Source organism: Crinia signifera, chromosome 19 (genome assembly GCF_055691185.1).
Source record: "Crinia signifera chromosome 19, ASM5569118v1, whole genome shotgun sequence".
Classification (NCBI taxonomy): domain Eukaryota; kingdom Metazoa; phylum Chordata; class Amphibia; order Anura; family Myobatrachidae; genus Crinia; species Crinia signifera.
The window spans coordinates 82,713,551-82,727,143 of record NC_139226.1 but is presented as its reverse complement, the minus strand read 5'-3'; the positions used below and the strand labels follow the sequence as shown (position 1 = coordinate 82,727,143).

The 13,593-nt window shown below is 42.7% G+C and overlaps 1 protein-coding gene across 1 annotated transcript in view; it reads right to left on the bottom strand.

The window, feature by feature from the left end:
• The window catches only part of HACL2 (2-hydroxyacyl-CoA lyase 2), an 86,635-nt gene extending 73,553 nt beyond the window's left edge, over positions 1-13,082 (bottom strand). Inside the window, exons 1-2 of the mRNA XM_083162793.1 lie at positions 12,933-13,082; positions 10,075-10,199 (exon numbers count right to left, since the gene is read on the bottom strand). Coding sequence (XP_083018919.1) covers positions 10,075-10,191 — 117 coding nt within the window. The 5' untranslated portion in view covers positions 10,192-10,199; positions 12,933-13,082. The remainder of the gene's footprint in view (positions 1-10,074; positions 10,200-12,932) is intronic.
• Between the last annotated feature and the right edge of the window lie 511 nt (positions 13,083-13,593).

Here is a 13,593-nt window from a genome sequence, read left to right as displayed (position 1 = left end):
TAATCGAATCCACAAATGTGATGCTCCAGATACTCAAGTAGCTCAACGGAAGGCCAGTTTTATAGCTTCTCTAATGAGCAAACCTTTTTTCAGCTGTACTAACATAATTGCACAAGGGTTTTCAAGGGTATTCTAATCATTCATTAGTCTTCTAACGTGATTAGCAAACACAATGTACAATTAGAACACTGGAGTGATGGTTGCTGGAAATGGGCCTCTATACATCTATGCAGATATTCCTTTAAAAACCAGACGGTTGCAGCTAGTAAAGTCATTTAGCACATTAAACAATGTGTATTTCTGATTAATTTAACCCCTTCACGACATTTGACGTATATATACGTCATGGCCGGGAAGTACTTCCCGACCGTTGACGTATATATACGTCATGGCTTAAAACTGTCACTGCGTCTAGAGACGCAGTGACAGAGGGACGATGTCTGCTGTCCCTGACAGCAGACATGTCCGTGCATGCCCAGGGGGGGCGGCGATGCCGCCCCCCCGTCGGCGATCGCTGTGATTGGCTGTTCATTGTGAACAGCCATTCACAGCGTTTTCTGTGTCACCGGCGAATAACGTTCGCCGGTGACACGGGATCGGAGGTGATTGGTGCTGTAAAGTACAGCACCAATCACCGCGGGGTGTAAGGGTGACACTGGTGTCACCCCACCTCACCCCTCCCGCCCCCAAAGGCCGTGATTGGTTCGTCGGACCGACGGACCAATCACAGCCATGGAGGGGGGTTTAAACTAACGGTGACTGCACTGCAGACGCCATTCCGGTCTGGAATAGCGTGCAGTGCGGTCACCGTGCCCAGCTGCCGCCTATACTGACCAGAACCCATCCAAAATACTTACCTGATCATTGAGATTGCTTATGCTTGTGACATCTTGTGACATCCTGTGACATCTTGTGCTGCTGCGATTTATTAGATAGAGAGAGAGTTAGAGAGAGAGAGATAGAGAGAGATAGAGAGAGATAGAGAGGCCTAGTGCTATATTTTGTGCTGCTGCAGTGTGATAGAGCTATAGATAGAGAGATAGAGAGAGATAGAGAGAGAGAGATAGAGAGAGAGATAGTGACAGATTGTGCTATATATTTTTTATATAACTGAAAGAGATAGAGAGAGATAGAGAGAGATAGAGAGGCCTAGTGCTATATTTTGTGCTGCTGCAGTGTGATAGAGCTATAGATAGATAGAGAGAGATAGAGAGAGATAGAGAGAGAGAGATAGAGAGATAGTGACAGATTGTGCTATATATTTTTTTTATAACTGACTGCTGCCCCCCCTTTTGTGCTGATCAGTATAAATTAACTGATCAGCAACTTTTTGGGGGCGCAGGTTTTTTTTTATATATAGATATACCTGTCAGTGCTGCTGCTGCAGTGTCATAGAGTGATAGATAGTGAGAGATAGAGAGATAGAGAGTGATAGAGAGTGCTAAATTTTGTGTCTGCTGCCCCCGCCTTTTGTGCTGATCACTATATCTGAGGTGATCAGCAACTTTTTAGGGGTGCAGAGGTTTTTTTTTTTATATATACCTGTCAGTACCACCAAAGGTTGTGCACCTGCTGCCCCTCACTGGTAATCAGTGTCGCATCACTGATCACCTTTTTTTATTTTTTGTGAGTGCTGTGGGGTCTTTTTTACATTTTTTTTTTTTACACACACTGTGATTTTGTGTGTGTCCTGTGGCCACTGTGCGCTGATCAGTGACGTACATCACTGATCAGCTTTTTCGGCACAGGGTTGATCTATTTTATTTTTTTTTTAATCAAATTCCTGTTGCCTTTGAGCGCTGTTCAGTGACGGACGTTACTGACCAACATCTGTGCTCAATTTTTGGCGCAGGACCTTTTTTTTTTTTAACCCCTTCCATTTTTTTTTTTTTAACCCCTTCCATTTTTTTTTTAACCCCTTCCATTTTTTTTTTTAACCCCTTCCATTTTTTTTTTTTAACCCCTTCCATTTTTTTTTTTGAACCCTTCAATTTTTTTATTTTTGTATTTTTTTTTTTTTCTGCACTACATACATACACACTACATACCCCCCGGGTTGAAATAAAGTTTGTACCCCCCCCTACACTATACACGTGTTGAAACATTTCACTACCAGTAACACAAAAATATAAATGGCATCCCAAATGTCATCCCAAATGTCGTCCCAGTCATCCAGGAGAATGTATTCGGTGGAGGAGGCATATGCCATGCTTGCCTCTGACTCTGACACAGCAAGTGAGGCAAGCGGGGAATTTGAAGGATTTGTCTTAAGCTCCTCTTCCTCCTCTGATGATGAGGGACCCCCTCAAAGACGCCCCCGTAGAGCAGCTGAGACCCCCCCCCCAATAATTGATCTCGTATGGACCCCACCACCAGACAATTTTGAGCCCCAGGTTCCTGAGTTTTTGGCCATCCCAGGAATCCAATTTGATTCAACAGGTCTCAGAGAAATTGACATTTTTAAATTATTTTTCTCTGATGATTTTATAAATTTAATGGTGGACCAAACTAATTTATATGCCCAGCAGTTTATTGCTCAAAACCCCACGTCATCATTTGCTAGGTGGACCCCTGTAGATGCAGTAGAGATGATGACGTTTTGGGGTCTGGTGTTACATATGGGCATAGTAAAAAAGCCACAAATTAGGCAATATTGGAGTACAGATGTTCTGTACAGCACCCCATTTCACCGTATGGCCATGCCCCGGGCTCGTTTTGAGGCAATCCATAAATTTATACATTACACCGATAATGCACAGTGCCCACCCAGAGATGATCCCACCTTTGACAGGCTATTCAAAGTCAGGCCGGTCATTGATCATTTCAGTGCCAAATTTGCAGAGCTATACATCCCTGATAAATGTATTAGTATCGACGAGTCCCTTATACATTTTAAAGGAAGGGTTAAATTCCGCCAGTACCTTCCCAGTAAGAGGGCAAGGTATGGGATAAAAATGTATAAGCTGTGTGAAAGCACCACAGGGTACACCCACAAGTTTAGGGTATATGAAGGGAAGGATTCAAGAATTGAACCACCAGAATGCCCCCCCTCCCTCGTAGGTGTTAGTGGAAAAATTGTCTGGGATTTAATGCACCCCTTCCTGGATAAGGGTTATCACCTCTATGTGGATAACTTTTACACCAGCATCCCCCTGTTTAAGGCCCTTGGTTCAAGAGGTACAGCAGCTTGCGGTACTGTGCGCAAGAACCAAAGAGGCCTCCCCAAAACGCACATTGCCCAAGTAATGAGAAGGGGTGAAAGCAGGGGAATATGCACCGAAAATATGTTGTTGGTCAAATATAAGGACAAGAGGGATGTCCTTATACTGACAACAATTCATGGAGACAGTACCACCTCCATCCCTGTACGAGGTACCAGTACCCACACCTCAAAACCAAATTGTATCCTAGATTACAATAAGTACATGGGTGGAGTGGATCTTTCAGATCAGGTACTGAAGCCGTACAGTGCCCTGCGGAAAACAAATATCTGGTACAAGAAGCTGGCCGTGTATATCATCCAGATGGCACTGTATAACGCTTACGTGCTATTCCGTTCTACCGGCCAGAGGGGGACATTTATGCACTTTCAAGAGGAAGTCATAAAGAGCCTAACATTTGGGAATCAGCAGGCAGAGGGCCCCAGTACTTCTAGTACTGGCCCCCGTATTGTACCAGGGCAGCATTTTCCCAACGAAATCCCCTCCACTGCAAGAAAGGGCAGGACACAAAAAAGGTGCAAAGTTTGCTATAAAAAGGGAATAAGAAAGGAAACTATTTTCCACTGTGAAACTTGCCCCGACAAACCCGGCCTATGTATAAAGGAGTGTTTCAAAATATACCACACATCGATGGATTATTAGGTTCATCATTTCACCGTGCATCGGGGGTCTTGCTAATGCCACATAGCACCCACCATTCATTCCACCAGAATCTGAGCTGCAAAATCCAAAAATCACTCCTTCCCTTCTGAGTCCTGCCATGCACCCAACTGGTATTTTTTGGTCACATGTGAGGCATTGCCGTACTCTGGAGAAATGGGGGCACAGATTTTGGGGTGCTTTGTCTCCTTCATTCCTTGTGAAAATGAAAAATTTTGAGCCAGAAGTACATTTTTGTGTAAAAAAATGTAATTTTTCATTTTCACAGCCCAGTTGTACCAAAATTGGTGAAACCCCTGGGGGTTTGAAATGTACACTATACCCCTAGATGAATTCCTTGAGGGGTGTAGTTTGCAAAATGGGGTCACTTGTGGGGGGGTTCCACTGTATTGGCAATGCAACATAGCACCCACCATTCATTCCACCAAAATCTGTGCTGCAAAATCCAAAAATCACTCCTTCCCTTCTGAGTCCTGCCATGCACCCAACTGGTATTTTTTGGTCACATGTGAGGCATTGCCGTACTCGGGAGAAATTGGGGCACAGATTTTGGGGTGCTTTTTCTCCTTCATACCTTCTGAAAATGAAAAATTTTGAGCCAGAACTGCATTTTTGTGTAAAAAAATGTAATTTTTCATTTTCACTGCCCACTTGTATCAAAATTGGTGAAACCCCTGGGGGTTTGAAATGTACACTATACCCCTAGATGAATTCCCTGAGGGGTGTAGTTTGCAAAATGGGGTCACTTGTGGGGGGGTTCCACTGTATTGGCAATGCAACATAGCACCCACCATTCATTCCACCAAAATCTGTGCTGCAAAATCCAAAAATCACTCCTTCCCTTCTGAGTCCTGCCATGCACCCAACTGGTATTTTTTGGTCACATGTGAGGCATTGCCGTACTCGGGAGAAATTGGGGCACAGATTTTGGGGTGCTTTTTCTCCTTCATACCTTCTGAAAATGAAAAATTTTGAGCCAGAACTGCATTTTTGTGTAAAAAAATGTAATTTTTCATTTTCACTGCCCACTTGTATCAAAATTGGTGAAACCCCTGGGGGTTTGAAATGTGCACTATACCCCTAGATGAATTCCCTGAGGGGTGTACTTTGCAAAATGGGGTGACTTGTGGGGGGGTTCCACTGTATTGGTGCTTTGGGAGTCTTGCTAATGCAACATGGCACCCACCATTCATTCCACCAAAATCTGTGCTGCCAAATCCAAAAATCACTCCTTCCGTTCTGAGTCCTGCCATGCGCCCAACTGGTATTTTTTGGTCACATGTGAGGCATTGCCGTACTCGGGAGAAATTGGGGCACATATTTTGGGGTGCTTTGTCTCCTTCATTCCTTGTGAAAATGAAAAATTTTGAGCCAGAACTGCATTTTTGTGTAAAAAAATTTAATTTTCCATTTTCACATCCCAGTTGTATCAAAATTGGTGAAACCCCTGGGGGTTTGAAATGTACACTATACCCCTAGATGAATTCCCTGAGGGGTGTACTTTGCAAAATGGGGTGACTTGTGGGGGGGTTCCACTGTATTGGTGCTTTGGGAGTCTTGCTAATGCAACATGGCACCCACCATTCATTCCACCAAAATCTGTGCTGCCAAATCCAAAAATCACTCCTTCCCTTCTGAGTCCTGCCATGCGCCCAACTGGTATTTTTTGGTCACATGTGAGGCATTGCCGTACTCGGGAGAAATTGGGGCACAGATTTTGGGGTGCTTTGTCTCCTTCATTCCTTGTGAAAATGAAAAATTTTGAGCCAGAACTGCATGTTTGTGTAAAAAAATGTAATTTTCCATTTTCACATCCCAGTTGTATCAAAATTGGTGAAACCCCTGGGGGTTTGAAATGTACACTATACCCCTAGATGAATTCCCTGAGGGGTGTACTTTGCAAAATGGGGTAACTTGTGGGGGGGTTCCACTGTATTGGTGCTTTGGGAGTCTTGCTAATGCAACATGGCACCCACCATTCATTCCACCAAAATCTGTGCTGCCAAATCCAAAAATCACTCCTTCCCTTCTGAGTCCTGCCATGCGCCCAACTGGTATTTTTTGGTCACATGTGAGGCATTGCCGTACTCGGGAGAAATTGGGGCACAGATTTTGGGGTGCTTTGTCTCCTTCATTCCTTGTGAAAATGAAAAATGTTGAGCCAGAACTGCATTTTTGTGTAAAAAAATGTAATTTTTCATTTTCACTGCCCAGTTGTATCAAAATTGGTGAAACCCCTGGGGGTTTGAAATGTACACTATACCCCTAGATGAATTCCCTGAGGGGTGTACTTTGCAAAATGGGGTGACTTGTGGGGGGGTTCCACTGTATTGGTGCTTTGGGAGTCTTGCTAATGCAACATGGCACCCACCATTCATTCCACCAAAATCTGTGCTGCCAAATCCAAAAATCACTCCTTCCCTTCTGAGTCCTGCCATGCGCCCAACTGGTATTTTTTGGTCACATGTGAGGCATTGCCGTACTCGGGAGAAATTGTGGCACAGATTTTGGGGTGCTTTGTCTCCTTCATTCCTTGTGAAAATGAAAAATTTTGAGCCAGAACTGCATGTTTGTGTAAAAAAATGTAATTTTCCATTTTCACATCCCAGTTGTACCAAAATTGGTGAAACCCCTGGGGGTTTGAAATGTACACTATACCCCTAGATGAATTCCCTGAGGGGTGTACTTTGCAAAATGGGGTGACTTGTGGGGGGGTTCCACTGTATTGGTGCAACATAGCACCCACCATTCATTCCACCAAAATCTGTGCTGCCAAATCCAAAAATCACTCCTTCCCTTCTGAGTCCTGCCATGCGCCCAACTGGTATTTTTTGGTCACATGTGAGGCATTGCCGTACTCGGGAGAAATTGGGGCACAGATTTTGGGGTGCTTTGTCTCCTTCATTCCTTGTGAAAATGAAAAATTTTGAGCCAGAACTGCATGTTTGTGTAAAAAAATGTAATTTTCCATTTTCACATCCCAGTTGTATCAAAATTGGTGAAACCCCTGGGGGTTTGAAATGTACACTATACCCCTAGATGAATTCCCTGAGGGGTGTACTTTGCAAAATGGGGTGACTTGTGGGGGGGTTCCACTGTATTGGTGCTTTGGGAGTCTTGCTAATGCAACATGGCACCCACCATTCATTCCACCAAAATCTGTGCTGCCAAATCCAAAAATCACTCCTTCCCTTCTGAGTCCTGCTATGCGCCCCACTGGTATTTTTTGGTCACATTTGAGGCATTGCCGTACTCGGGAGAAATTGGGGCACAGATATTGGGGTGCTTTGTCTCCTTCATTCCTTGTGAAAATGAAAAATTTTGAGCCAGAACTGCATGTTTGTGTAAAAAAATGTAATTTTCCATTTTCACATCCCAGTTGTACCAAAATTGGTGAAACCCCTGGGGGTTTGAAATGTACACTATACCCCTAGATGAATTCCCTGAGGGGTGTAGATTGCAAAATGGGGTGACTTGTGGGGAAAGTTCCTAACTTTTAGCACTTATGGTGCCTAGAAACCTACATGGTGCCTAAAAAAAAATCTCATAAAAAGGAGGCTCCAAAATCAAGTAGGTGCTCCTTCTATTATGAAGCCTGTGGTTTGGTCATCGTGCACACTAGGGCCACATATAGGATATTTTTGAAAACACAAGAATTGGGGGAATCAATTTTTAGTCACATTTCTCTAGTAAAATCTACTGTATTTGTTAGAAAAATGTATTAAAATTGAAACTCTGCAAAAAAAAAGAAATTTTGAAATTTCACCTACACTTTGTTTTAATTCCTGTGAAACACCTAAAGGGTTAACAAACTTCCAAAATGCTGTTTTGAATACTGTGAGGGGTGCAGTTTTTGAAATGGCATCATTTATGGGGGTGTCTCACATACAAGTCCCTCAAAGTCACATCAGAACTGAACTGGTCCCTAAAAAAATCAGTGTTTGAAATTTTCTTGAAAATTTGAGAATTTGCTAGTCATATTTGAAGCCTCCTAGTGTCCAAAAAAATGAAAAGGGGGTTGAAATAATGATGGCAACATAAAGTAGACATATGGTCTATGTTAGTTATTAACTATTTTGAGTGGTATGATTATTTGTCTCACAAGCAGAAAATTTGACATTTTGCATATTGCTAAATTTTCCATTTTTTCACGATATTTTGGTATTTTTCACAAAAAAACACAGACTGTATCGACCAAAATTTACCACTAACTTGAAGTACAATGTGTCACGAGAAAACAATCTCAAAATCACTGGGATAAGTAAAAGCAAAAAAAAGTTATCCCCACTTAAGTGAGACATGTCAGATTTGAAAAAAAGGGCTCTGTCATGAAGGCACAAACTGGCTCTGTCATGAAGGGGTTAAAGTTAACTTCATTGACAAAAACAGTGCTTTTCTTTAAAAAATAAGAAATTTCTAAGTGACCCCAAACTTTTGATTGATAGTGTATCTATCAAAAGTCTGGTCATCAGGTCATCAAGGCACACTAGGCCAAGGCTATTTCAGTGTGCAGCATCTATGTGGTCCTCTATTCATAGTGTGCAGCATCTATGTGGTCCTCTATTCATACGTTTAACAGGCACTATGATCTAGACGTCTAGGATGTCCATTTTGGCCGTTGGTATTGTATATTCTGCCCCTCCCTGGTTATTGCTTTGGTATATCCCATATAGGGACTTAACCCATTGTGGGGCTGCCATGAAGTATCTCAAAGAAATTAAATTTTCCTAAGTATAATTCAATGTTTTGTTCAGCACCGTACGCTCAATGATAATCAATCAAAATCAGTCCATTAGCCTCCTGCTAGCTAATACTTCTCCAATAACTACTGCCTTTCCTCCGTGGAATAGGTCTACCAATTACCGGGATGCCGCCTGTTCTTTCCAAGGACAATCCTTATATTGGAGACATTGCAAGATAAGTACAGGATTGGAGTACAGCAGGGACACAAAGAAAGGACCAGACAGACAAGACAAACAAGGAACTAAAGCTCACTTCCGTGTGCGACTAGCAGGGGACCACTGTGGTAGATAGTACACACTAGTACCATGGTACTGAAGTAAACGAGCAATGGGAAGTGAATCACAGTGGCTAAGGTGTTTGTGAACCAGTAGCATATATATAGATAGATAGACAGACAACAGATGGAACAGGATTCTGAAGCAATACTGGTTTCCAGGCAAATAAACCTACAGGAATAGTCTGAGCAAAACCCCAGTATTTGTACAATAAGAGGTACATGCAAGTAAACAGATAATTCAGAGAGTACAGGAGTAATCAGGCATGACCAGCAATAGCAATAGAAAATAGCAGCACAGAGTTTAGGACATGCTGGATAATATAGGGAGCAACTCCCAATGAAAACAACCAGAAAGGATAACCCCCTAAATACCGCAGCTGGACAGACAAACACACAGGCAGAGTGCTAATGGCCTAATTATGACAGGTGAGACTACACATACAGAAGTCAGGCTGCAGTAACACAGACCAGCCCCAGATGGCTGGTAACATCATCATAATCTCGATTCATCTGACGAAAAAAAAACACTGCAAATTCTAACACACAACTGTACTCTTATTCGCGTTCTTAGCTTCATGAGAAAGAGACAGACCTATTACTGCACCAAAGACAAATACCTGTTCAATTCATATTCCCTTCCTGGGGTGTCGCTCTCTGCTGTGGTGGTTTTAGCACAGTGTGGTATGTATTTCAGCACTAATAAACAGACCAGACCTGTGCTAAAAGCACCACTGCAGACAGTGACACCCCCGGCAGGACAGAGGAACTGCACAAGTTTTGAAAGATACAGGGTGCTAGAATGAACACTAATTAAAGATAGAGTTAGTTAGTCCGTTGTGTTTCAAATGAGTCCACCTCCCTGCCATTGGCTTGCCCAGAAAAAGTTTTTTTTTTTCTTAAGTTTAGGCTCTGGCACCTAACTTCTGAATCTAACACCTAATCTCTGCTTTTATAAATTATATGACGGAAGGACTCTTACATCCTTACATGGCCATGGATCTCCTTGGTATTTTCACATGTATGAATGGCCACGTAAGGCCATGGATTAAAGATATGAAATATCTAAATACTACTCAGTAAATGTTTAGGCTTTTCTAAGCAAGTGTACGGTTATAGGAATGACACTGTCTTTAAATAGGAAGATTTAAACTATATGTGTTTCAGACTCCCCACCTTGTGAAAAAGCTGGTAGATGATACCCAGACGATAGCCAAGCCACAATAATACAATGGTCAGTAACGATCCAGAGGCAGCTCCCAAAGCGTGTATGCAGTCACAGCTTAGATCCATTGATAAATCTATTTAAACATTTAAAGGAATAGAAAAAAGTTACTAATAGCATAACAAGAACCATTTTAAAATGTACAACTGTAAGGAACTCATCGCAAACTCGTAACCAAGTACAGAATAAATCCAAAGATAAAGCCCATGAGGGTCATTTTTTATTATTTATTTACATATTCTGTTGCGCTTATTTGCATTTTGTTTCATTGTGCACGTGTCCACATCTTTTTCAGTCATAAACGTGGCTTGTGATTGTGTACATCTAGGGGGTGAGATCGGGCTAGAAAGTAGCAGGCAGTGGGTTTGCAATAGTTGCTAAGTAAGGGCATGTGGTCACGAGGTGTAACTAAAGGGCAGCTGAAAATGTCTCAAAAGCAGCCTCCTAGTAAGCTCTGAGTAACAGGAGCTGCTCCTCTGACCTTTGGGTAAGTGTAATGTTGACAATGATGGCTGTGTGCAATTGATCGCAGATGGTAAATATACATCCAATTATAAACCACTAAAACTGCTGCAACAATAACTGAAAATTGACACGGTTGAGCACAATTATTTTACACAACAAAGAAAGCTTTCATGTTCATTTGTGGATGAAAAATGCTGCACATACATAAGCTGTTATTAAAGATTTGGGGTGGGTCATTCTAACATCCGCCGCCCCTCTCTGCCGGCTACCGCATTCATACTAATTGCATATGCACTAACATATGCGATTAGTAACGCGCACGACGGCTCTTACGATAAGACGGAGGGGCCTTACTGCATATGAAAATGCAGTAATAACCCAGATAATGGGGTATTTACCGCATTTTTGTTTTAGAGCATCCTGCCTAGAGGTTAACACACGATTAAGTATTTTGCATACTAATCACAAATGTTACTGCTTATGCAGTTAGTATGTGGTAGCTGGAGAAGAGGGGCAGAGACGGGCAGCGCACACTGCGAATGTACCCGCCCCAATAATGCGAATGTGCCTGCCGCACTGTGAATGGTTGTTTAGCATAAACATCCATTCACAAGCTAGCGTACGGGCCTGAAATCATTTAATGGTCGCCAACCATCAAATAATTCTGTAGTGCTAACAAATCTAAGTCAGCAGAAACTGACATAGATTTGTTAGCACTACAGAATTAATTTGATGGTTGGCGACCATCAAATGATTTCAGGCCTGTACGCTAGCCTGTGAATGGATGTTTATGCTAAACATTTATTCACAACTGCTGCGTCCTGCTCCGAGAACTGGGCCAACAGCTGATGCCCGGTTACTTCAGCCACCCGGCCCTGGAAGGCAGATGCCTGCCCCTGTTTGCATAGGGACACCCAGCATTTTCCTGGGCACACCCAGCATTTTCATGGGTACGGCCAGGAAACCCATGCGACCATCCCCTGCTCATCTCCTCCCTGCCCCCCACTATGCAAGTCTCCGAAGGCACCCACATAGAAGCCCTGTGCATAAGCAAATATGAGCAGAGCTTCAACATCATGTGAACACACGGGGACGTTCCTTAACTAGAATCAGGGCCATAGACATAGTTAAAATTGTCTTGCCTGCACAATCTATCTCTACTTGCTATACCGACCTTGCGAGGCCGCGCACCTGTATCACATGCTGGATTAAAGCCGTACACAGGGGGCAATTTCTTCTAGCCTGCATGCTGAGCAATGAAGGGTAGAAAATTGCCCTTGTGCTTTCCAGCAGCTAGATCACCCATACACACATAGCAATCTGTGCTAACCAGTCTTCTGGCAATTTGACTAGATTTTGACTACATGTAGTCAAAATCTATTCAGGTGATGACTACGTGCAGGACCGCACTTAGGCCCTTATTCAAATCTGATCGCAGTACAAATTTGTTCTCAAAATGGACAAAACCATGCTGCACTGCAGGTGGGGCAGATGCAACATGTGCAGAGAGAGAGTTACATTTGGCTGGGGTGTGTTGAAACTGAAATCTAAACTGCAGTGTAAAAATAATGCAGCCAGTATTTACCCTGCATAGAAACAAAATAACTCACACAAATCTAACTCTCTCTCTCTGCACATGTCACATCTGCCCCACCTGCAGTGCACATGGTTTTGTCCATTTTGAGAACAAATTTGTACTGCGAGCAGATCTGAATAAGGGCCTTAGTCATTGCTTGAAGGTAGACACACTGCGCGATCCATGCTTAAATTCTTAAAATCCCCCCATGTGTATGCCCCTTTACACTGTGCAATTTTGACTATCTAGTCAAAATTGTGTACACAGCTTTTCAGATTTAAAATAAAAATACTAAATATCCATTAAAAGATATACAAACTACATAAAGAGAAGACAACAAAACAATGTAAAGTGACAAACAATGTAAAAATAAATCCTATATTAAAAACAGTAAAAATATAATAGAAGCTGAAGCTGGGAACCAAAGAAGGACTGTCCCTCCTAAAGAGGGACAGACACCAGTGTGCAATAACCAAATACCAGCATCAGAGAAAGAACATTGATATAGTTCTGAACTTTTCTCACATTAATCCTCTCTGAAAAATTACAGATCGCCAGTAGCATAGATTTCTAGGAACACGTGTATATGAATGGAATGAAATGAAATGCAATACAATATATGCAGTGCGTGCCAAAGTTTACCCAGAGCATTACAATACAGGTTATTAGAGTGCACGGTCAGCAGGCTTTTTATAGAACTGCAACTACAGTATGCACGTAAAACTATCTGCATAAATAATGTATACATAGTACAGGCATAATAGTGACCTTGTGCCACAGGCTTCGTATGGACAGGAAAATTCCCTCACATTCACCAAGGACCAACAGCGGTTAGATGCTTCTGTGCTTAGTCCTGACACTGCCTGGCAAGAGAGTCACTGACACTGGCACTCACTTCCTGATCTTTACCCAGAGATCCTCTGCGGCAGCCTCATCATGTGATCAGGCTGATGTCACCCTGCTGTCTGCGGTCAGCCTGAAGTCTGATACATTACAGTCACGCTTTGTTTGTTCTAGCCGGATCTGTCTGTCTGTAACAACAATCAACCTATGGATTTCTGGTCATGGTATCAGTTTGACTACAGGTCCCATAATTGAATATCATTCTTGGATGTGTCGTGTTATAAAACATGGAGAGACATTTCTTTTTAGTTTTATTTGATAGTGACAATCTTGGTACAGTGTCAATGATTAACACACCTGCAGTAATTGGTGATCAAAGGGCGAACTCTGGCCCTTATCATCCACATGCCAGCCACTGTATCTCCTGTTTATCTAGGTCAGGGGTGGGGAACCTCAGGCCCGGGGGCCGTATGCGGCCCCCGTAGCCGGTTTGAGTGACCCGCCTAGCAGCTTTGCAGGGGAATTCTCGTGAGAGGTCGGTAATTCTTGCGATATTCCTCTTAATCAACAGCAGCCAGGGACTGTC